Source organism: Parambassis ranga, chromosome 18, assembly GCF_900634625.1.
Source record: "Parambassis ranga chromosome 18, fParRan2.1, whole genome shotgun sequence".
Classification (NCBI taxonomy): Eukaryota; Metazoa; Chordata; class Actinopteri; family Ambassidae; genus Parambassis; species Parambassis ranga.
The window spans coordinates 8,816,786-8,842,877 of NC_041038.1; the positions used below are offsets into that span (position 1 = coordinate 8,816,786).

The 26,092-nt window shown below is 42.3% G+C and overlaps 1 protein-coding gene across 1 annotated transcript; it reads left to right on the forward strand.

The window, feature by feature from the left end:
• The first annotated feature begins 415 nt into the window (after positions 1 to 415).
• Positions 416 to 25,892, forward strand: LOC114451163 (protein Dok-7-like). The gene is made up of 12 exons (XM_028429739.1): positions 416 to 566; positions 669 to 714; positions 1,630 to 1,860; positions 3,099 to 3,299; positions 7,596 to 7,715; positions 11,650 to 11,748; positions 12,048 to 12,820; positions 14,100 to 14,142; positions 16,105 to 16,193; positions 17,585 to 17,654; positions 22,297 to 22,476; positions 24,644 to 25,892. The coding sequence occupies exons 1-12, from the start codon at positions 513 to 515 to the stop codon at positions 24,778 to 24,780; spliced, it is 2,043 nt and encodes a 680-aa protein (XP_028285540.1). The 5' UTR covers positions 416 to 512; the 3' UTR covers positions 24,781 to 25,892.
• The last annotated feature ends 200 nt before the right edge of the window (positions 25,893 to 26,092 follow it).

Below are 26,092 nucleotides of genomic sequence, written 5' to 3' on the forward strand. Positions count from 1 at the left end.
TCAAACTTTAGATAAAATTTAGACTTTTTTTAGAATTTAGAGAATTTAAATAATGCTCATATTTTGGGTTTAAATTCAGAATTCACACATAAATCTGATCATAAATTTACAGTGGCCCTCGCTGCTGTCTGTTGGTGTGCTCCAGCTCTTTTTTGACTCCTCATGAAGAGAAGAAGAAACAGTACGTCAACCACTTTTAATATGTTCAGACTTCTAAATTAAGAATCACATATATATTTGGACTTGTGATATCTATTTATTTTATTAAGTGCTGTGGCATGTTAATCATCTGGTAGTTGTCCCTGCAGCAGCAGGTGGTGTAGAGCCGCCCAGGTGGCAGCAGCAGCAGCAGCAGCAGCATGGACACACACACAGACACCAGTCATGCCATTTTCCATGTGCCTTCCTCGCTGGGGGCGTCTTTGCGCCCCACAAGCAGAGAGCGCAGCTATTTTGAAAGTGACCCCTCATTCAGGCAGCGACTCTGCAGCTGTCAGGAACCATGACTGAAGATGACGGATTCTGTTGTCGTGGAGGGATATGCCAGACTCAGAGATGGGAAAAAGGTGCTTTTACTTTTTTAACTTTAAATTGCTGACGGATGTGGCAGAACTTCTTCAACACTCTTTTATTTGTGCTTAAAAAAAGAAGTTTGTTTTGTTTCACAGTGGAAAACTAGGTGGCTCGTTCTTCGCAAGCCGTCGCCTGTAGCAGGTAAACACATCGACGTTTGCTTGTTTTGCACGTTTCTTACTAAAAGTCTGTCACTAAATGTGAAACACTGGTGCGTAAACAAATGGGAGTGCGCACGTTTGCTGCGCCACAGTGGAAGGAGATACGTAATCAGGTGCTTCGGCTTGGCAGGGCCTGGATATGCGTGCGTAAAAGTCAATATTTAGGGCCTACGGGGTTCGACTAGGGACAAAAATAGTGAGTACAACTTGTGAAATTATGCCTAGGCAGCATAATTTGGACGTGGGGCACAGCTGTGTTGTTGTGAGTGTGTAAAATCTTCTTACTTGGACATTTACCGAAGTTTCTCTTTTGATGAGATGTCTGCACAGTCATCATTTTTGAATTCCATGCTAAGATTATCAGGTCTACTGAGGCTGATGGCAGGTTTTCAACTTACTCTTGAACTCATTGCACAAACCTAATTGGTCCTCATTTAAGTTAATGTGTTAAAGACTGATGGGGTGAGCCTGGCTGTATTTTTAGATGCACTGCGAATGCTGATGAAGTCTGAGGCTGTTCAGAGATTTAAATTCATCTCACTGCTTTTTAAATTTACCTCAGAAATGTTCCTCCGGTGGTGCTTAAACATGCTCCACAGGTTGGACTGAGGCATCTCAGATCTTTGATGTCGGTTGGTGTTATCACAGCTGCCTGCGCTCATGTCTCAGCTATGTGTGTAAAAGGAGAAAGATGCACACACACACACACACACAAACACACACAAGGTTTTGTTTTGTCAGTTGACACTGATTGTTTAAAAAGGTGCCAACAGAGCAGAGGACTGTGGGTCAAAAAAACAAATCTTATTAGTAGGGACTATACATATTTAAAGAAGAGAAGTAGGTATTGTTCCATTAGTGTTGTGTCTCATACTTGTTGTCTGATCGCCTCCAGATTGCCTCGTGCTGCTGGTTTTCAAAGACAAGTGCGACAAAACCCAGGGCTGCAAGGAGAAGGCGAGTGTCACCTTGGAGGAGATCTGCGGCCTGGAAGCTGGACAGTGTTATGAGGGTGTGGCTTTTACTCTGGCCATCCTCTGCTTGAATCAGGCCGTTCTGCTGGGCTTTGACAGCAGGGAGGCCCTGCAGGCGTGGGACGTTCGCCTACGATACAGCCTGGGAGAAGGTGAGGAGAGCTGGTTCTCATGTATTTCTTTTCTCTGTGTCAAAATAAGCAGTCTGCTCCAAATGTATACCAAACTTACCTAAAGGGACACATCCTGTCCACTTCCAGAAACAATCTGTTGTCACACATTGATTACATGTTTGATGATATTAGTTCCAGACATAGAATGAAGTGCAAACATAGAACTGAAGTGAATAGATTGGCCCTATGGATCATCAGCCCTAATATCCAATGTCGGGGCCGATATCTTATATTACTACCAGGTTAGTGCATCCCTAGAAGCAGCGCCTAAACCACAAAATACATGGTAATAACAAGCACCAGGATGTGGCCGGCTACTCATGCTTAGGTGATACCATGCAGACATGTTAGCTGTAACACACAACAATATTTGCCTTCATGTCTCTCACACTGACCTCCCAATATCAATATCAGATTGCAGGGGATTGTCTATTTCTCTTTCCATAGATAGATAGAATTTCTGCCCTCCTATACTCTCCTCTGAGACTCCCTGACACGTATGCAGCCTGCTGTGTTGATCTACTGTATATGAGTGATAAACAAATAGAAGCTATTAATAGTGTTGGCCTGCTCAGCAGGTGGCAGCTGAATGTTAAACTAATGACAGTGTTAGAGGACCTGATTGTGAAGACAAACTGACATTAAGTGTACACGTTGAGAGAGGGCTGGATGAAACTGTGTATGTGTGTGGACTGCATCCAAGCCAGCAGAAATGTCACCTGCCAGCGTTCGGGCTGAGGGCCACCAGCTTTTGTTGTCTTGTGTGACACTGAATGAATCTTCGTTAACCTGAGCGATGATGTTTCTCATGCTCAGGTTTCCTCATCATCGCTGCCGGCATTTTCAGCTGGCCGAGTTTGTTTGGAATAGAAGTCTCATGCACACGTTTTTCAGACTTTGTTACGCAGATGTTTGTGACACGCTTTGACTGATTGTGTTGGGCTTTGGATCTGAGCGTATTGATTTCATTCTGTTTTTGCAGCTGGTTTTACTTTTTATTTGTGAATGAATGAAATGAAATCCATGCTGAAGTAATCACTGTGTGAGGATGCTGTGTTTTCTCTATCCAGTGGAAAGTGTCACTCCACATTTTATCAGGCTAATATTGACCATTGATTTGCAAACCATAGTGAACCTATAGGAGCCAATAAAGTCTGTGAATGATGATGTTTGTTGGTCTTTTCTGTGTTCCTGTACTGCTTTTTTTCTCTCCTCAGTTCATAGATTCAGTGTTGGAGTCTTACCAGGGACCAAGTTGGAGAGCGGACCTGCAACTCTTCATTTGTGCAACAACCTGCTGGCACTCGTCCGGGATGTGCCTCCCGTTATTATCGGCCACTGGAACCTTCCAGACCTACGCAGATATGGACCTGTGCCAAATGGATTTGTGTTTGAAGGAGGAACGCGGTGTGGCTACTGTGAGTTGTCGTTTCAAGCTAAGTTCGGATGCTTTTAGGCAGACTGGATAGTCGGTTGCGTAACATAACTACTAGCTGCAGCACCCCCATAGTCTCTGAATAATGATTAATGATCCCTCAGGCGACATCACCCTTTAACTTCCTGAAGAGTCTTTTTTTAAGCTGTGTCTGTCGCCATCTTGGCAGTATGTGATTCTTTCTAGCTCCCATGCTGCGAAAGGTGGGTGAAGTTTAAGCAGACAGTTAGTGAAGGCACCAGCTCCTTTAAAAATGAAAAACTTAAAGGTAGGGTAGGAGATTTCATTCTGATGCACTTTTTGTTAAATTAGTGTAACTTCTCTTTACAATCCGATAGCAACCAATTAGTTTGGCAGTTTCGCATTAAAACGAAGAATATTATTCATCTGTGGAAGCTATAAAACGCTAAAAACATCAGCCAATGGACCCTGCGCGGAGTATTGGCTGGTTGTCAGTCTCAGTTTCTGCTCTGCGTGCACCAGAGAGGTACGTGCATGATGGCCTAAGTCACAGACCGCAGCTCGTCTTCGGGTAATGCGAGTCCATGTGATTGGGAGGCGTGGCTTCGGGGTGAGCTCCGAGAGAAAGGGGCATGTGTTTACTTTTGAAATCTGGCTGACTCTCACTGAGTTTTTTAAAAATCTCCTACCCTACCTTTAAAACAGTTTAAACAAATTCACCACTGAATAGTTACAAATGATGAAATGAACGAACCTAGAACTGTGAGCATGTTATTTTTGCTGTAAAGTTGGACATTTTATAATGGATTTGTCTGGAGATGGACTCTCTTTTTAAAGCCACCATCAAGTGGCTACTTGAGGAACTGCTCTTACGCAGTAGGTTAATTTTTATAACTACTTATGTAGAGGACATATTTTGAAAATCACATAGGTCAGAGCTTGACAATTAAATATTATTATAATTACAGTAAATTAAATATTATTATAATTACAGTAAATTAAATATTATTATCATTACAGTAAATTAAATATTATTATAATTACAGTAAAATAACAGGAATGTCAGAAAGAGTCTGACAGTGAAAAATGAAAGAATTATCTGCATTCAACCACATTAAACATCTTCATCATCTCTTATGTAAAACTGGGTTGCATCATTAGAGGCTAATGGCTCATTAAATCATAATATGAGTCGTGCTTGCTGCATGTAACAGACCTAATAATGACTGGCTGTGATCCACTTGTAAGCTTGCATTGAAAGAGAGGCTACTCAAAAAACATGCTTTACATCCAGTCAGAGGAGGAGTATTGATGATTAGGTTGTTCTGCTTTCATTTTTGTGCAAAATAACATGGACAGGAACTAAGCCGTATTATTTTTTATCTTGTGGCAGGAACAGTAAATAGTCTGCAGCAGACGTAATGTTTTGGTCCAGCAGTCCAGAGAAAATGGATAATTTTTGGTGATGTTCCTTCAGGGCCTGTTTTTGACTTGAGGATTGTTTGGATGAAAACTCATCCTGCAGCTCTGTAATAACTGGAAGATGGCTTATTTTGATCGTGCTGTTGTTTTGTGTGTGTGTGTGTGTGTGTGTGCTGATGAATAATTCATCAAGTGTGGACAAATCATTGTGATTCAAAGAGACGAACGAGAAAGGATGCAAAACTATTCAGTGGCCTCTGCTGCAGCCTGGAAACACACTGTGGACTTCCAGTTAAAGTTAGATATGTTCATTAAACATAGTGGGCTTTAATTCAGAGCGTTGGTACATTTAATTTGATGCTGATTCCTGTGACATCATTGTTTTTCCTCTCCCCTCTTGTACATCTGGCCTCCCTGAGGCGGACAAATTAAGAACGACGCTCAATGGATTTATTTAACAAATAATTAAAAAAAAAAAGCCTTTGAATGTGTTTTATCGTTGCCAGAAGACTGAGCATGTACATGTGCAGATGGCGTCATGAGAGACTGCTGCAGATTTCTCTGCTTCGTCTCTGAAAGGCTTGTCATTGTCAACATTTATCGGGCAGCTAATGGCGTGTGATTCAGTTCTTCTTCTGCAGCTGTATTTTTTGGTACCGTTGCAACTGGAATATTGGTTTTCAATTCAGAGTTTAGGAAGTGCAGTGCTCTCTAGTATGGGATTCATTTAGAGTTTCCTGCTCTCATTTCTCCAATTTAGCAGAACTTGAAACTCTATAGGGTCAAAAGTTTGCGGACATATCTGCAGATTCATATGTGTGGAAGTTACCAGTCTGATGGCTATACATCAGCCTAACCCAGCCTGTCTGACTCTAAGTTAGAGCTTCACTGTTCAGAGTCTTGGTGCTTGTGCTGTCATGTTGTTTGGTTGTTTCTTTTGAAATTGAAACAGTGGGCTGTTATTGCAGATTTGTGTTGCCAAAATGCGTAATGGAAAGCATATGATGTAAAAGTGTTCCTCATCTGTTCTTGGTGTTTTGACTCAGGAGATGGAGCATTAGAAAAACATCTGCTTCACGACAACAAGAGGAAGTTAATCGTTCTGTGCAGAATCTCTCGCTGTGCATCATGCGTCACTGCAGAGGAGTTGTTTTTATGACTTACTGTATCCCTGTGTTTGTCTGCGATAAGGTAAACACACAGTTTGCATCTTGGAATAGACATGAAACCATTAAAGCTGAGAGGGACTGTACAGTGTGTCAACACCTGAATATAAGACATGTGATGATGAGCCCTCGGGAAAAACATGACACCTCAGAATGTGATGAGCGATTATTTGCGGTTTTTTAGCACCGACGTGCCTTCAGCAGCACAAAGGTCACACGTCACTCTTACTTTCATGTCCTAAAGTAAAATAAAGGGACGTCTGCGAATGAGAAGGTGCGTCTGAGTGTTTGTGTGTATAAGGGTGTGCATTCCTGTGACATGTAATCCCTCGGCACAGTTTATCCACAGCAGAGGGAGAAGTGGAGTAGCTGTTGGATCACTCACGTTCAGTCAGAGCAGCTGTAGAAACGTAGATGCCATTTGTCCACATATCTTTTGTCCACATTCTTCTTCACTGCTTTCCCCCCTTCTGTTTCCTGTTGTATTATTAGGAAAAGAGAGTCATGAATAGGGAATAATTGATCTATTCAAGCACAAAATATAAGTAACTTTAACTTATAATAACTCTATAATAACATTTTTTTTTTAAGCTCTTTAACTCAAGCAGGTCCTGTTGCTTTGTTGTGTTTGGATGCTCTACCAAAAGTTTACAATGAAAACTTAGGACTAAGTAGGAATAGTGCAGTGAGCCGTAAAATAAACCCCCTTTAATATTTGGCTGCTGTGGCTGTAAAAATAAAAAATGCCAGCCTTGGCTTCACTGTGCCTGTGAAGACTCGAGCTCATTTACACTTCCCACTTGCTGAACCCGATTTTAATAAGTCGTGTTGCTTTGTATGGAGGCTGCGTTTTATCACTTCTTGGAACAGAGACCAGAAGGGTCCACTTGTGTTATTTTTTTTTTTTGTTCCTACACAGGATGATGCAAACAGAACATGCTCTGCCACCTGTTCTTTGTTTGGTTTCTTTTTTTTTTGGACTCTGGCATTTGGTTGTGCACCTGATGTTCAGTCACCTGTTATCTAAAGCATGACGTGCAAATGCACAAGCTCGCAAAACAAAAACGTACAGGCTGATAATATGCAACCTCGGAGGCCAGCATTAGCAGCTTGGACAATTCTCTGTAAGGAAAACGAATTGATCAGATCGATATGATAAGCAGGCAATGCATCTTCAGTTTGAACTGGTGCAGACACTTTAGCGGACTTTGCTGCTGACTTCTGACCCCACTCACAGCCAGGGCAGTGTTAGGAATGTGATTGAGGCCAGCGTGACATGGGTGGTCTCAAGGACAGGCTAACACAACAAGCCCCTATTGTTGACACCTTGTAATGGACAGGCTGTTGTATTGTTGGAAACTTCTGGGGAGCATGACCCCTGACCCCTGCATCATTTTCTCCTCTGATGATGTGAGACCAAGCCACTAAACCTCACTCAATGTTTCTTATTCTATATTATACATTTTGGTTATACAGATTTAGGCTTTATACAGTTTTAGACAAGTGTGTTAGCACACAAGATGTTACTTCCTGTAACTGTGTCACATGGGTTTCCCCTTAGCCCCACCCCTTTAGGACAATAGCAGCAAAATGTATGTACACCTGGTGACACTAACTAGTCTTTAGCCTGAACATGTATATTCCACTAACCACATCATATTTGGCCTGCTAATGGATATTTTAGTGCTACAAAAAATTAGCATTACATTAATGAAGTGTGTCTTCTTCAGGGGCTGGTGTGTTCCTGCTCGCCTCTGCTGAGAGTGAGCAGATCAGCTTTCTATTCGACTGCATCGTCAGAGGCATCTCCCCCACCAGAGGCCCTTTTGGACTGCGGCCCGTTCTTCCAGGTCAGTATGAGAGGTGTTTCATATTGCTCAGCTGGAAAGCTTCTTTGTACGAAGGATTAAAGAAAGACGGTGGATCTCTATGAACATCTTAAGTCAACATTTACTATTATAGTTGCAGCAGCCCCTGCCTGTTGATTCATCCTGGCTGTGAGGTGTGTTGCCATCCATTTCTGGGATTCCTCTGTGGATAGATATGCTTTGATCTGACCAAATTATGACTGACAGCTGTTTTTTTTTTACGTAATTGGGTAATCCCTTGAAGCAATTTTTAAATTTAGTCAAACAGCCTAACCCCTGACTTAAGTGTACCGTGTTAAACATAAAGCTGTGGGTCACCTCAAACTTCAATAAGAGGATAACTCTCATTACAGCAACAAATTCAGTTGTAGTCTATGTATAGTTAAGGGTGTAGAGCTCCTGGTGGGTAAGCTGGAGGATGGGCCATGTTCCATACAGCCATTAGCTTTGTTTTTTAAGCTATTATTACTACAAGGTTGGTTGACAAGAACTCAGTTTGTCGAAGATAACAAGTACATGAGCATAGTTCAGTACACTGCAGAGTTAATATAGGATTAGGGCAACGTTTACAGTGGTAAACTCTGGCTTATACAAGTAGCTGCATTTTGCGGTGCAGATTGCAGACATTAAACCACACAGAGCGACGTCACAAATCAAACATATCAATTCAATTTTATCTGTATAGTGTCTTTTACATTAAAAACTGTCTCTAGGTGCTTGAGCCTGACCCCCGAGCAAGCAGTAAATATATGAACGCTTCTATAGAAACTGTATAAAGATTTCACACAACTGTTAAATAATTTGTTAAATTATTTTTATAATTTATCTATTTATATATTATATAATATATATTATGGTTTGGCTTACCTGACTTTTTCTGTAGACACTTTTCCTTCAGAGCTCGGTGGAGACCGAAAACAGCTTTAAGGACTTGTATTAGACTCTAAAAGATTAAAAAGAGAGAAGCGATTAACAGAGAGATTAAAAATATCTCAAAGATTAAATATGTTGCTCTGCATTTATTGAGTTAATGGACAACTTTTATGAGATGATTGCTGTCTAATTCACGTGCAATCCACAGTTTATGTGATTGTTTATAAAGTTTTAAAACAACTAACACAGTGCATTTAAAGAAAACAAGAAGAACATTTATCCAGCCAATCTTCCAAGCTAATGCTAGTTACTTTATTTTACAGTACAAAATTACTGAAAACGGTTACAATAAACATACTGACAGGTTCTATCTGACAACAGCCTGGTCTCTCATCTGCTACATTCAAGATAACAAACATGTAGGGTGCGGAGTTTCCATTAATTTCCCCCTCAAAATAGCAAGTCTATGTATGAAAGTTCACTACTTGACAGGTTGGGGTTGAACTGTAAAATAGCTTGGAAACATGAACAAACCCCATGCTACATTCCTACAGATTGGTGTAGCATGCTACAGTAGATTTTTCTTTAACCATATACAAAATATTCTTCTCCCAGAATATATATATATATATATATATATATGTATGTGTGTGTGTCCCATATCTGATTTGTTTTTTTAACACTTTTGGGTGTTCGATCTAATATAACTAAAGCTGTTAAACATCCTGTGCTCTCCTGCTGTCGCCTTCAACACGTTAAATTTTCCGCACTAGTAGAATTTTTCTCACCCAGTATGCAACTTAACAGGAAATGTAGAGCAGGCAGCTGTAAGGGCTTGAAGATATTCTGGTTTTCACACATCTCGCCGCCCAATCACAGGTTGAGCTCATATTTCTATTATTGTGGCTGCGTAGTAGAATAAATAGCAGGGACGGTGTTCAGAGGGGTCAAAGTCATAGTTCACACAAGCAGAGCAGCCAAAGCCTCCTAATCACTCCGGGCATGTGTGTAACCTCATCCACAGGATTCCACTGCTGCCTCTGCCTCCTCCTCCTCCTCCTCCTCCCCACCACATCATTCTCGGTCATCCAGTGCTCCACTCCCCTCCTCCCCCCTTTTTCCCCCCTCATTTTTCCTCCCTACACTCCTTTGATTGTGTCTCTGGTTCTCACTTTTATTTCACCTCACAGTCTGAGTCACACTCAGCTCCTGACTAAATTTCTCTCCGCCTCTCTCTTAGCCGCTATTTTTGATACATTGCTGTTATGTTTCGAGGCTCATTTATCTGTTTGTCGCTGCCCTGTGCTTATCCGTTACTAGCTCCCCACTCTACCTTTTACTTTGATGCTCTCTGCTTAGTGTCCAGTTCTGGATTCTAGAGTTGACATTTGTAAAAATAGATTTTATGTCACAGCCTGTAATGTTGAAGGTCTGTAGTAAACCTTCATAAAATGTTGTGTTTTCTTCATTTACATTAATCATTTGAAATGTATTTATTTTTCATTGCCTCATGTCATAACCATCGACATGACAAAAATGTAGTGCGGACATTTCTGAAGCCCGTTTACAGCACACTGTCGTCTTTGCCAGCTTCTGTAGCCATAAAATCCACAGAGGGAGGAGGAGGGCTGAATGGGGCTTAGAGTTGGGATGTGCAGACCACAAAAATACTTCTGATAGGCTGAGATGACCTGTCAGTCAAAAAAAAAAGCGGTCCAAGAAGCAGTTAGAGCAGTAAACAGTGCTGGTTAGAGCCAAGCACTTTGTTTGAATTCAGCACACGCTCCGTCCGTCCGAGTCAATCCATGACTCTGTAAAGATGAAACAGCATTTGTAGTAACAGGAGCCTCGTCTGCGCTTAATCCAGAATAAAAAGGTAATGAAGGTCTCTGCCAGCACTTTACAGATGTGAGAAGGTTCTTAACTACCTGCTGCTAAAGTGGAGATATTGAAAGCATTTATGAAGCAAATAACATCTCTGTGATGAGAGATGTCAGGACTCATATCAGGCGTTTAATGGGTTTCATTTCTACTGTTTGAAATCATCCAATCTCTCAGGAGCAGTGCTGACACAGACATGCCTGTACGCCATGAAATTTATATTTGAAAATTAAAGGTGACGCCTAATTGGACCTCATGAGCACTTGTACTTGTATCACCTAATCTCCAAAAGTGCTATCAGTTTCTGCTGATATTAAGACTTACTGTTTCACATAATTAAGGACATGACTGCAGTGGTGGGGAGGTGCTGACAGATATAACAAGCTTGCACCCTCCTCAGCTCCACACCTGCTCCACCCCTTTGACCGCATTTAGGTTAACCAGGACTTTAGGCCTGGTGGGTGGGACAAGTGAAGGAGGCCTCTTTCCAGGAATCATGTGAATAATGTGCAAATGTATTTGAACAAACATCCGTAATCAAATTGACAATCTAAGTAAAGGAAGGGGAACAATATATATCCAAAGACTTTATCATGTAGAGCACCCTCTTAACTATTTGCAGAGTTCTGCCACATTACTGCTGCAGGATCACACAGATTTTGTATTTATTTACTTATTTATTTTTTAAATCGATCCGGTGTCAGAGTTGACCTTGGTGGTCCTGAGGCACATTAGATCCTTGCACGGCACGGAGAGTCTTTCAGCCACCAGCAGCGGATCGCGTACCAACAGAGCCACGTGGCAGCGCTATTAATACACCCTGTAGTGTGGCACAAATACTGCAAGGTGTTCCCCTGCGTGACCCATCCAACGGCCTGTTACACTGTCACATCAAATAATAGCACACGGTGTGGTGTGTCAGGCCGCACTGTTTTGCTGTTCGCTCACGGTAAAGAGGAGTGAGACCCTCGTGGTTTGAAGTGTCCCATCTTGTTTCTCTGGAGTAGCTGGATGTGTTTTCACAGCTGCGCCTGTGTGGCCGTAACACAAAATGCTCAGCTGCGTCACATTTGATCCCGTCTCTCAGTCTGAGTAGCGAGGCACATCGCACTTTTTTTCTGCATGACTTTTTATTTTAGTATTTTTTTGTTTCGTTAAACAGATCCCAGTGCCAGTCAGACAAGTTCAGAGGAGAAGCTGAACCACGAGGCCCAGGAGCTGGAGAAACGGCTGAGCATGCTCTCTCATGGGAGCAGCACAGGTAGAAAATCGTTCTCACTCAAACATGGAAGCTATAAATCACAGAAATCGCAAATTCATTATTTACTTACAGAGAGACCTATCCCCTCCAGACATTATAAAATGTCTTTTAATAATGCTGTACTTGGATTTCATTTAAGTTTTCTATTAGCACACAGGTGATTTATGTTCCTGTTGTGTGGTGAATACCACAGAGGGAAAATAAGCGTAATTACATTATGATGCTTTAATATGCTGTATTGATGAAAGCTATGTGTTTGTTGATGCATTATTTAATAAAGGTTCTGCTCTCTTCTTCAGTGTCATACTGCCCGTCTGCTGGGGGGGACGATCGCAGCATTTCAGGATCCTCTGACACTTCGGACACCAGCCAGTCAGACTGTAGTATTGGCAGCCGGCTAGCCATTTGGACTGAACCCGCCTCACACCCACCTGAAAATGTCGGCGCCAAAGTGGCACTGCAGATCGTGGAGAAGCTTTCCACCAGCCAGGGGGGCGGGAATAGGCCTGTAGCCAAACCTCCACGGCAGCTTCAGGAAATCGGGCGCCAGAGTTCATCCGACAGCGGCATCGCCACCGGTAGCCATTCCTCGTACTCCGGCAGCTTCTCCTCCTACACCGGCAGCCTGGATATCAACCCTGGAGAGGACTTTGGGTCTGTTTTCAGCTTGCCTCCCCATGTGGCTCAAGACCTGAGCCCTTGCACTTGCCCTGCTGCCCCTGCACACACTGAGTACCAGGTGCCGACATCACTAAGGTATCTCTATGACACTCCCAGAAGTGTCTTGCAGGTACCAAGTGGGGGCGCCAAAGACAATCAACCCTCCACCTCAGTCCACCAAGACAGTCCTGCATCTTCCTGCCTGAATGCAGAGTCAGCAAAACAGGATAAGAGCAATGCAACGACCTCTGGGGGTCATTCAGATGCTGCAGAAAAACAGTCAGTCTCACCTTCTGAAGAGACGAAGAAACCCAAGGTGGCTCCCTCTAGTGACTCCTGTCATGTCTGCAGCTCTCTCACATCTTCCTCCAAAACCATCGTGACCATCTGTTCAGTGTGTGGTGGATTTAAGGTAAGCGCTGTCCTTTCTAACAAAAAAAACAACCATTTTTTAGTTTTAGACATCTGTTTTTCCTTTAAAACTTCAGATAAAATGTCACCGTCATCGTTCAAATGGCCTCCTGAACATGGCCTGTTGTGTGGCTGGCTGTCATGCAGTAGCAGCTTGTGTGCGCAGGCTTTATAATCAGTGTATCATCTGTTCTGGAGCCTCCATGTATAAATATATGGAGGCTGATATGACCTTTGTGGGTATCGTGAGTGCTGACGGTGATGGTGCCCTGCTTTTCGGTGTCAGAACTAACAGTCCCACGGTCCATCTGTCTCACACGTTAGCATTACAGTGTCCATCTGAGGTTGACACTGTCATTAAATACAACAGATTTAGACCATAGAGCTCTGAGTGAGTTTCAGTTTTTTTCTGTTGGTTAATTCACATTTGGGATAAAATGCATGTTGATAATATTTGACGTCTTTTTAGGCTTTCTGCTTTTGAATTTAGAAAGTAATGCCGAGTTAAACCAGAGCATATGTGAGCGAGATTGAGACAACAACGTGAGCGTGTAACTGAGTGCAAGACTGAGCTGATATTGTTGGCGCCTGTTAGTAAGCAAGATTGAGTCAACACTGAGCATGTGCGAGACGCCACCAATGGGCACATACAAGGATATTTGTGTTAAACTTTGTGTGTATGTGAGATTGAGCCAGCATTGACACCATACAGCACACCCAGCATTGACTGTCTGTCAATGAACTTATGGATTGTTTCCATCTATCGACGAAAATAGAAAAAAAATTGATGATCAGACTAAAAATAAATATTAAGGTACAAAGTTAATAAAAGTATGTTATTGACCCATTCATGTCACTTTAATACTCGAGGCTCCACCTGCTGGTAGGGCTTTTAATTAAAAATGCAAATTGCCTTTGATTTCCTCTGTATGAGTGTCTGGATAAAAAATGTCAGTTCTCTGTATTTTCCTTCAAGTGAAATAAATTAAATATGAGTTATTGGTCAGCAGCTGATGGATCAGGCCTGAATGTTATGAGGGAGAATTTATCACCCTCAGCGTGTGCAACACAGTCCAGCCAAAGGAGTGTTTACTGGTTCACATTTAAAGGGATAGTTCAAAGAAATAAGAAACAGGAATAACCAGAATTGCTGTCACACAGATGTCACAAGACGAAAAGCTTAAGTAGATGAAAAATGCCTGATTTGTCAGTCAAATTCAGACAGTGTTTAAATTTAAATAAAAATCATCCCATTCATATTTTCTTTTTTTTCCCCACAGGGGACTCCATACACCTCTTCTTCATCGCTGCCTGCCATCCCAGGTGAGAATCATCAGCTGTAATCCTGTGAGCACGCTGCATGTGTGTGTGTTCTTGCATGTCTGAGCAGATTTGATGCATGTTTAGAATAAACCGTTGCTGTAGCAGCTGCCACTTGGCTGATTTAATTTGGGACAGAAGTTGTTGGAAGGGGTTTGTGCCTTCAGAACATCAACATTTTCAATCCAGCAGATCAAAGTGTTGACAAATCACCGTGTAGACCCAACACTGTGGCAGTGAAGACGTCCTGGGCCTCTCCCGGCTCAGGAAACGCAGAGACGACGGCGGTAAAGACGAGCGAGGAGTCACCGCTACCAAAAAAAGGCAGAGAGAAATTAGCCAGCCTCTTAGCCGATCTGCTCGGCTTCCCAGGTCCAGATAGACAGCCAGAGACAAAGACGCACAGGTTGAACCTGTACGAGTCAATGAGCCCTGCTGTTGAAAATGGGCTCAATCTGGCATCACTGCAGGAGTCACAGCAGGACAAAAGGGCCGTCATTTATGAAAACTGTTTGAAGTGTCAGAGAGAGCACTGCCACCCTCCGCCACGGGCCACACCTGCTAAAATCCAACCAAACGTTTCCATGTTACAAACATTCCCAAACGGGCTGCACGTGAAGAAAAACAAGGAGCATGAGCGCGCTGCTAATGAGGAACCACTACATCAGGCTCACAGTGATGCATCACAGAGAGAGGACGGGCGGTGTCAGTACGAGGAGATGAATGATCGGACAGTGATCTGTGAAGGTAAGAGGCTTCCCCGCCTGTCTCCTCTTCAGCTGATGGCAAAGCTTGAAAGTCACACCTTGGCATCCTTTTTCCTTCTGCGTCTTTTGCTGGATCTTTGTTTCTGTCTTGTTCCTTCTGGGCTCTTCTGTAATCACCCACCTGTTCCGACTCCAATGTTTCCTTTTGTTGTGTTGTGTTGAACAATGGGGCTTAGAGGGAATTTAAGCTACTGCAGTGCTGACAAACAATACCTGCTCAGCTGAAAAAATGGTTTCATAAACTATTCGTAAGTTGTACCTGATGGCTTTAACAGAGATGAGTGCACATTTTCTACATTCAAGCTCTTGCTAGGCAAATTTACACAATCCTTATTAAAGCCTTTCAGCACTAGACGAATCTCTCAGTGTCCCACATTATACGGGAGCATTAAATCTGCTGTCTGAGGAGACATTAACACTTTAGCAGCATGTCTTGGTTAGTAGCAATTGCTTGCTCAAGCTGATCCGTTTCCATGGAGATAGAGTAGATAACAGCAAACTAGAAGTCCAAATGTCCCCGACAAGTGTAAACAATAAACAAACACATGACACTACAATTGTTAGGAGACAGTTGCAAATATGTGGAGGACAAAAATCAATCATCCATAATGATCTATAATTTACTCTGCCAATGCCAATTAATAGTTTTTTCTTAGTACATATTTAAATTGTACACTTATGTATCTGTTCATGTCACCACACACCTACAGCCATGACACATTCTTGATGATGATGATGATGATATATTGATTCTGAGTTATTTTATGACAAAAAGCTCTGATCACACGGAGAGCCGCAGTATCACGCCATAGTCAGAGGCCGGTGTATGTGTAATGACTCTCACTGCCAGAAGGGGGAGTGTGTCTGGTGGTACACTGGTACCAAACCAGAGTGCAATGGTAAATGAAAATTTAGTTTTGGTTGGGTTTGGTTGGTAAAACCTGCTGTGTTGAATGTCTTTCATGCATGCAGGATGTGATGTCTGTTCCCTGCACATTAATTATTCTTCATACATTTTTTTTATATGTTAAATCAACTTATTTGTATTCTGGATCTTAAAGAGCACTTTCTGTGTCTGCTTTGGTTCAGAAAATTGATTAAAAAAAAGGCTGTGGGATTATTTTCTATTCCATCTTTTTGCATTAAAAATACAGTTTTGTTTCTTATATTTAAATATAATGTTTTTTTCTGCTACCAGACAAAAGGCTTAATAGTAAAGAGGAGAGACGCAGAGCCGATCCTGCTTATGAGATCATGGAGAGTCGGGTGCCGGAGAGGAACTCAGAGGTAGGCCAATCCAAAACTCTCTTTAATCCGCCTTATGCTATCAACTGCTCACACATTTTGTCTGTGTACTTCATTATGCTGTGAGTTCAGCTCAACATACTGGGCAAAACGTCTGCTATTCACGGGAATTGATTAGGACAGTAGAGAATAAATGGCAGTTTGTAGAGGCTGGTAATGAGCTTAAATGAAACACGGCAAATACGTCCAATCAGTGTACAGTAGTTTCTGATTGGACAGGCCTAGTGTGTGGATTCACATAAGCAGCTGAGGGACTGTCTGTGTGATGAGCTGAAATTACATTAAAGTGCTGTAATCAATGTGTACAGTACAGCTTCCTAAGTCTGACCGTATGTTTTCAGCTGAAGTGTGCGTTCTCAGCACATAAGAGCCATAAGAAAGGAGCAGTCAAGCAGCGCCGCTGTAGGCGTTGGCCTCAAAATACAATTCACTTGGCAGCTTATGTTACTGAGGAGGTGCAAACTCAACTTAGAAGCTGTTGTGTTTGAATAGGGATGTTGTTTTATGAGAGTTTTTGTAGTGTGGATCATTACTGTGTGTGTTTGCCAGCCGTTTACATGGACAATAAAAATGAATGTTCTAATATTTCACCATAAAGATACAGCCAATAATTACTTTAACTTCCTAGAAAAGGTCAGTGACGTGTGCATATACAAAAACCTGTTGATAACCTGAACAGGTGCCAACACAGGTGTGTTTTCCTCCTGCTTATATATAAACACTGATGTACTGCATGTTTTAATTGTTAAAAAGCTGACTAGGAAAATCCAAATGCTAAAAATCTGTTTGCACAACATGAATAATATTTGGGATATTATTAAAAAAATACGTAATTAAATAATTATATATAAACTGTTCACACTCCTCTCATAATTCTCGGCCAAAAAATTTGTACAAAATGCCACCATCTCTTATTATCTGTGGTCTGAGCGCATGAAATATATAGAAAGTATTGATAAGAATGTTTGGTCATTTTCAAATGACAAATTCAAACACATAATTACAGATTTTATTTTTCTGCACTCTGCTACTTGTTTCTCGTGATGGTTCCATTAAGGGAGCCGTCTTTGTGAGGCTGAAATCAATATGGCTGCACTCCACAACCAATTTTCACAGCACAGTTGCGGTCTGGAATCAGAGATTATGGGGCTGCCGTCTGAAAGGCATGGTTATCCTTCCATAACAGACAGCGTCTCCACGTGCAGCCCTGAGTTCTGAATATCAGCCTCTGTCCAAAAATACTCCTGACGTGTCCACCGAGCTGTCAAGGAGAAAGTCATCGTCAGACTTCTTATGTAATAAACTTATGTGCTGTGTGTAGTCCCTCACTGCAAATTATGATCAACAGTGTCTACTCTGTGTGTGTGTTACAGGCAGAAAAAAAAAGCAAGTACGAGCTAATGGGCAGCTATGGGCAGCAGAGATTTCTTCAGGAGTCTGAAGGTGAGTGAGGCAGATAGATTTTGATTTATTTTTTAACCCTATGCAGACCGGTTTGTTTCTGCACAGATGGATTTTATCTTTTCCTCCTCAATGGACTTTATTTTTATTTTTAAAAGTGCATTAATCAGACCTCTTACAATAACCAGGAGCCACTTATAGAGTGAATTAAACTGATGAGTCACACACCTGTTGCTCAGAGTGCACGATTTGAAGAGGCTAAATGAAACAAGGTTCATTCAGAGGCTGGCACGAGGCCCGACATCCACTATGGTGACACACACGTGACTATTTTCAGGTCGACGGACTGTGTGAGTGCTGATAATGAAAAAGCAAAGTAGTTACTTCTACACTTCATGTACAGTGCGGCAGAACAACATCACTTAAAGGGAAACTGCCAATTTTGCACCAGCTGTGTATCGTTTGAACACAGTCCATGCTGCGTGCTCACAGAGCATGTCTGTAAAACCTCTGCTTCTATATTTTGGCATGCTCATTGCATCCTTTATAGCTTTATGGTGGACTTTAATAGTTATACAAGCATAAAACGGCTTAGCAACTGTTTTTAAAGCTAAAGCTAATCTAGTAACCTCAAGCCAGTGGTGGATTTACTCCCTAGGTGCTTCGACAGCTACTGTCTCCAGTGCATGGCTCTCAAGTTTTCAACAAGTTGTTAAGCACCTATTACTGTTTCACTGTAATTACACCATCAGCTGGACTGTTCAAATGTTAGAGGAAAGACTACACAAAACAGATCAGATTAAACAGATTAGAAATGCAAAGCCTCCATAAATCCTCATAATAATGACGTAGGATGACCATAAACTAGTAAAGATGGCGACAGCACAATTCAGACCTGTTTATTTTCTTATTACCCGATCTACATCACTGTTTCCCTGTTAGTATAACGCACCCATGTGTCCTGACGTCCCATTACAAATATAATGGTAGAGACACCTGTTCTGTCCCTCTCCTGACCTCTCCAGCTCCTCGACAACTTGTAATCAGAGCACAAGCTACGTCTGCTGCGCGTTCACCCTCACCCAGCAACAACAAATTCTATTTTCTGATTGGTCGATAGGTCGCTAATTCCAGAAAGCTGTATGAGCGCACAGTAGGCGGCCTTTGACCCGTTTATAGGAAAGTCTGTAGGAATTTCTGTGCTGTGATGTTAAATATTGTCCGCGTGACAAATGCCACGTGTGGCGTGTGAACTTATTGAAATGCGGGAGTCTCACTCTCAGTGTGTCACACTTGAGAGCCCTGCTCTAGTGTAAAAGCACTGCTACTACAACAAATCAGATATAAAGCAGATAGGTGTAGCTGTAATTTAGAGTATGAGAGGTTAGCGATCTCTCCTCTTCATCGTGTAGTGAACAACAGTTATTTCTTTATCTGCATTTTATGTAACCCCAAAAACTTGAAGTAGATAACAACAATTATGTCCAAAGAGAGAAAAAGAAACTGACGTACACAGATGTGTAACCAAACACAGAGTGCAGTGATGTGTGATGGGCTACCTGCCCTGATGTGAGGTGAGAGGACAGTTGTCAGGGGACGTTTGGCCACTTAAGCATCCTACAGCAGGAAACATGCCCTCAGTCTAATGCACACCTGCTCAACAAAGTCCCTGCAGCTGTCACAGAGTGGCACCAAACCCATCAGTCATGTTCATGTACGCACACACACACACACGACTCCCATGTCATCTTCACCGTCATCCAGCGTCAGCAGGCAGTTACTGGGTGCAGAACTTTATGTGCACATGCAGACTCAATTGAGATTAGGATTAGAACGATTAAAAGGTTTTTATATCAGATGCAACAACTTGCATCATCATCATCAACAAGTGCACCAAACCTCATTCTGATTCTGTCACACGATGACTGTTGTCATGAACAAATTGTTGTCTAATCTAGGACCGCCATTGTGGAATGACAACTAAACATGTCCGTCATAATCTGGCAGTGGCAGATTATGCTTTAAATGAAAGCAGCCTTCAGAATAAATGCAGACTTTTATGACGCATGGCTCTAAACTCTCCTCCTATAATCCCACTTTCTCAGTGGCTTCTACAAAATATAGTACTGCTTACATATTGTATCTGCACTACCAGTGTATCCTGTTAATGACTATACACTCACCACCCTCTCCCACGCAGGTAGCAGCTAGCCTGCAGCAGTCAGCCTGTAGAGAGCTTCTTTGATAAAGGCAAAGCATGGAGGTGTGAGAGAGAAAGTAGTAACCTATCATTTAGCTGTAACTGTTATTATCAGTATTTCAAGAATGAGAACTTCTGGCTACAGGTTTCAACTGGTTCTCATTTTCGAGTGGCCAGTCTTTTTCCATCATGGTGGTCCATGCACATCTGTAATAGAGCTAAGGGTAAGTAACAAGCAACCCTAACTCTCTGCTCTGGTCTGTGGACAAAGCTGTCCACCATAGTGAGGGCTGAGTGTGAGATGCAGGTAAAGGGTGACATGCTACGTTTCTGGTGAAGGCAATAGTGTTATTCATGGAAAAAGGAACCATGAGATAGCTGCTGTTAGCTGTTAGCTAAGGCAGGGATACATCAGTGTAGCAGGGTCTAGACTCCACTCTCACCACCTCTGCTGCTCCTTCATATTGAGAGGAGCCTTTTGAGGGGCTTCAGGCACCTCAGTTTGCCAGCTGGGTGGAGTCTCCAGGCTCTGTACAAAGCTTTAGGTGTTTTGCCTGCACACGTTTCCATCTGCCTGCTACAGTAACCTGCTAACAGTGCTCACCCTGAAGACACAGCTGTCACCAGGCCCTTGAAAAGCAGTTGAGTTTGAGTTTAGGGTCAGCGAGCTCCTCCAGGTGCCGCCTGCCTCCTGCCCTGGAGGGCTCTGCAGAGTGTATTACTGAACAGTTTCAAAACCCACCGTTTGTAATGGCAGCCATTATAAAACACCACGCTACTGCAAGGGCTGGTTGTTGTCTGATCAATTAGGTTAGACGTTGCCGAAGGCTGCACCCGCCGAGACTCTGCTGGCGTCTAATGGCTTCTCACTGATTGTATGAGAGTCCCCTGTGGTTGACGTGTCTGACGGGCGAGTAATGGCCGCTGCCTGCTCCTATTTAGGAAGAGTCAATAGCATTCTCCAAACGTGTTGTATGACACAACAAAACACAATGCGGAGTGTTGCATTTGATTTTACTGACTATGGTCTTTCATTAGTGTGCCTGTTTCTAGCTGTGAAACAGCCTGTCAACATCTGGCAGAAGATGGAAGTCACACATATTAATCATCAGCACGCTCACAGCAGTCAGAACAATAAATGTTCACAGGCGAAGATCATCATTATTAGAGCTGCAACTATTGACTGTTTAGATTAAATGAAACCATTTACATACAAATAAACATTTATAAATCATTATTCAGAAAAACAAGTCTCTTCCTTTATGCATCAGTATTCAAGTTGTGCAAATTTCAAGATATCCTTGACTGTACGTTTCCCTGTTTGTGAAGGTTGCAGCTATCTTTGCAGCTTTGCAGATAAAAAAAAGAAAAAAAAAGAAAACAAAGACGCTGGATGGTCCGTGTCACAGCGCTGAAATATGCACATTTTAATGCAGCTGTCCTGCATCACTAAAAGCTACAAAGCATTTCCACAGTCAGAAAGTGGACCTTTCATCCTTATGGCAGATAAGGTCGTTGTCACTGGATACTATATATCAGGAGCAATGAATTACTTGGACAGTGCACTTTGGGCAATATAACCTGCGAATCTGACGTTTCTTGTTAGTTTTATTTAACACCCTATTTCTGCTGAGTGTGTGAAGTCACAGAAGCTGCTCTTAATCAGGTGAAAAGTAAAAAAAAAATGAAGCCATTTTTATACTTAAACATGTGGATATGGAGTTTCACATTAATATTGCTTGATAGGTGGAATTGAAAGAGACTTCCCTAAAGCACAAATGGACAGTAATCTATACTATAACTTATTTCTGGGAATCTAATTAGGTGTAATTAGCCTCTGGGGGTAAATTCACTGTGATCCAGTATAACCACTCATCCTTTACAAAGTGTGGTTACTTCATTCTGGGTGTCTGCATCTAATTAACATTAGGCTGTAGATAAGTGCTGTAGCTTGAGGAGCTGCTCAGCCTGGAGGTGAAATCTAGCATTTGATTAAAGTTATAATGATATAGTCCCCGTCTTATCTATGATTTCTTTATTATGCTCATTTTAATTAAGGCCAAACAAATGGTAATATTTCACTATTATCAACAAGCCCAAGAACTCACAGATACACTGTGTGTGTGTGGGAGAGTGTTTCTCTGTGTGATCCATTGTCATCTCAAATCTATCAAAAAGAGCCACACCACTGCATTAAAGGGATAGTTTTTTCATTATAAGGGAGAAAACAGAGGTGGATCTATAAATACAGCGGCCATGTTCATTGTGATGAACCAACCCGGCTCCCTTTATGCGTTTTCAATAGTTTTTGGAAAACAATGGAGGCATGGAGATGCAACGTGAGCTATCAGGCTGCACCCACACAGCCAGATCTTGTCAGCAGGATAAATTACTTGCTGGGATTTAAAAAAAAAAAAAAAAAAAAAGTTCCATAGAAAAGTTAAAAACAGCGCCTGACCAAAAATGTACTCTTTTCATGTTTAGGGGCAGTGTTTGTTTTCCCTCCGGAAGCACCACCTCCTGAACGACCTCGGAGCGAAGGTGTAACATATGTGAATATTCCCGTCAGTCCCACATCAAAGAAAGAGCTCAACTACATGGAGCTGGAGCTGCAGGAGCCGGGCCACGGAGCCAGAGGGACAGTCACACATCTACCAGCTCAGAGTGAGTGTTTTAAAGAACGATGACAGAGAGTTTAAAGGAGCATTCAGGGTGAAATAAAGAAGTAGTCTCAGGGTTCATCAGCAGAGCTGTAAACAGAACACCTGGGTGGTGGGTTTGTATCAAGCGGCAACCTCCGGGGCTCAAACGTGAAGCCCATGTGGAAGTGTCAAAACTTGTAATTCACGCCGCAACCACTGGGGGCTGGCTCTAAAAGCGAGTAATTTCCCATAGACTCCCATGTTAAAATGGCCGACTTCACAGCAGGAATGAACATGTTTACAGCCTGGTACAAAAAACCACTCTGGTCTCAAATGATAGGTTCTCTTCTAGTGTCAATTGTACGGGGGTGAATTTTTGTACAACTCACTCATTTTAATTTTATTTGGACTTAGAATTACGCATAATTATGGGCGTTGCCGCTTGATCGACAGCCGGTTGATGTATCACAGTGCGAGTTTCCTGCTTCCACAATCACCCGCCCCCTTAATCTCCGCACGTGCTCCCCCTCTTTGTCCATATTTGGAGTTTTGGCGGACGTGACGCTGCCAACATGGCGGCGGTGAGCACGTCCCGGAGCCTCCCACTGAGCCTCAAAACGGCTCTTCAGAAACAAACGGGTAATGTCACGGAAGCTCTGTCCATAGTTTTTACTGTCAATGGTTTGTATCTACTGCAGCTCTTCCAACTCAGCCACAGATTTCCAGCAAACCCTCCTTTCATGCAGTTTTGTACACACATTCGTGGTCCACAGAGGATGAACCCTAATTGGCTGAATGACCTTTTTTCCCGGGTGTCAAGAAGTCATATTTATGTTGCTGCCAATGATATGTATGACTGCTGCAGTCATTTAACCCACAAATGACTGCCACTTAGAGCATTTCTGATGGCTACATCAGGAGGGGGCAGGAGGTCAGAAAATTGTTGATGAAAAGTCGCTGCAGATACATAATTTGCCTGTTATTTTTATTTTATTTTATCTCGGAGTTACAGGAATCGCTAACAAACGATTAAGATCATTTCCTCTGGTCTCAGTAAAAGACAGCTGAGTCTTTGTCATTGGAGACGCGGCTGTGAGCTGTAATTGACAGACAAGTCGGCTGTTAGCGTCACTGCCCTCAGGAATACGAGGACGTTGGAGCTCCGACATCAGCGGGGTTAATGTCTAATGTCAGCATTACAGTTTATATCCTGGCATGCGTCCTCATTAATCTGTCACCTGGGAGGAGGGGTGTCCCATCACGCCACTGGAAGGGGGTCACGGGTCATGCAGATCACAGCTGGCACTAATGGGACCCCCCTCGTCTTCCTCGTCCTCTTGGGACTATTGATGCATTGTTAGGTTTAGATTTGCTCCACTATATGAGCCGATAACGCGCATAATTTAAGCAGGAGACATTGAAAAGATGGTAGCCGTCATATTCAGGCATGACACTTGATTTGATTGTCGCACAAAAAAAGGCATCAAATTACAATAATACTCACAATATGTTTATGAAAGACGCGTCGTGATGGAAAAAATATATATTTTTTTTAGGTTTGTGTCATGATAGTGACAACCTTTCAGCAATCAAACTGGCAGCGAGGGCAAAGATCCACTTCACTCTGAACTCTGTTGTCATTTTTGTTTGGACGTCTGCAGCACTTGTCAAAAACTAAAATATATAAATATGCTTTAAAGATGATTCAGCGGCGGTTTTTATTATCACATCCTACAAGAATGACCTCCAAATTATTATTTGGATTATTGCTATTAACAGCTACAATAATCTGATTATTTTTGGGATGTAGTTGACACCAACACCAACATTTAGCCAGTTAGCTTAGCTTAGCAAAAATACTCAAAGCAGAATTAAACATGCAACAGGTTGATCAGTGAGATCAGAGAGTGTTTTTTTAGCAGATATTTTTTTCCTTAGACGAAGCCTAGCTCAGTCTATAGAGGGATAACGAGAGAGTGATTAGCCTAGCTTTATGCTTGCTTAGCACAACATCTAGAAACAGGCTTTTTGTGTCACCTAGCAACCCTGACAATGGCACATCACAACAAGGTGTACTCCTCTCAGACAGTGTGCTGCTGTAAAACAAATATAATAAAGTTTCAGGGATTCATATTAAATAGACATCGACGTCTGATGAAGTTAAAGTGTCTACTGTTGTGTGTTGACAGGAAAGACCTGCACCAAGTACGCCCAGATCGACATCACTGCCACGGAGACGGCACACAAAGTCGGCACGCAGCACGCTCTGGGTCGGCAGGAGGGCCTGCACACTCTGGAGCTGAGAAGAAAGGGGACGCCACATTGACGGATCCTTCGTTGAAATGTGTAACTCAGCAGGATGTTTTCACCCGACATCAGCCTCCTACATCAACTCAAAAGAGACGTCACTGACGGACTTATGGTGGGATTCCTCCTCCATCCTGTTCCATCTTTAGAAGCTGCTTCCTGCCCGTTCACACGTGAAGAATTCCCAGAATGTCATCTGTCCACTTTCTTAGATTGAGACTTGCCTCTGTGGTCACAAACAGCCTGAAGCTGGAGCTTCCTCACAAAGATTTGGCAGGAAATCAAGAGCAACATTTCGGTCGTGATCTCCTTTGTGAACTCGGGCATCTTATTAAATGGCATCATGTCAGTCTTGGAGCCTCGGGCAAACTCGGGGGAAGATGTGCCAGTTCTGAGCTGAGTCACCGGCCCCGATAAACCCTCCCAGAGCAGCGGCATTTTTACAGCTCACCCGGGCCATCCCTAATAACACGCAATATGTCTCATTTTGTCCTTGTTTAGGAGGACGAAAGAGTGCGTTGGCAGGAGAGGAAGCATCAACGATCTTTATTCTCATGTGGAGCTCATTAGTGAGTTATTTCACACTCAGTCTTCTCAATATATTCAAATTTTGTGGGAAATTTCAGACTGTAAGACCCCGTAAAAGCAGGATGAGTAACATTTCCACAGTGCGCAGTGACTTTGGTTAATTATGCCACCATGTTTTTCTACTTTGTAGTTCCTATGTAATAAGATTAACTCATTAATAATGCAACAACTAAAGATTGTTGTTAAAACAGTCCTTTTAACTATTATTCCTTATCGTGTGTGTGCATATTGGCATTTTATCGCAAATACTACCAAAAAGTTTGTATTTTGTAGAGTTGCTGTATCCATCATATTGACAGATATGACACGTTGTGTGTACATGTGAGGATGTGAATGTACAGTAAAGGGAAGAGTTCAAGGATGGTGCTGCTTCCTACAGCGCTGGTTATTTCATGTAAATTATTTATAATTACAGCTTCAGCTTTGATGTGTTGTTTTTTTCTAGAACTACAGTAGATTATACATATGTGGGATTTTTTTCCCTCCCCCGTGTACAGTTGTAAAACAGTTTGGTACCATATTCTATAAAGCAGCCTCATAACAGATCTGTCTGTTCTCATTTGTGCCTGAAGTCTACATGTGAGCAGGTAATTTGTCGCCATTATTAAAAAAAATCCAGGACTACAATTTTACATTTAACAAGAAAATGCAAAAACACAACAAACCAATAAACTGGGTGCTTAAAACAAAAAAGACATGTGTGTAAGGGTGACTGTGCATTAAAGCAGAGATAGCTAAATATT

Excerpts from the sequence above, each read along its gene's own strand:
- LOC114451163 (XM_028429739.1), top strand. The coding sequence starts at position 513 with ATGACGGATTCTGTTGTCGTGGAGGGATATGCCAGACTCAGAGATGGG. Across the intron at positions 3,300-7,595 it reads AGGAACGCGGTGTGGCTACT|GGGCTGGTGTGTTCCTGCTC; the intron begins GTGAGTTGTCGT and ends TGTCTTCTTCAG. Across the intron at positions 17,655-22,296 it reads ATTTCTTCAGGAGTCTGAAG|GGGCAGTGTTTGTTTTCCCT; the intron begins GTGAGTGAGGCA and ends TTTCATGTTTAG.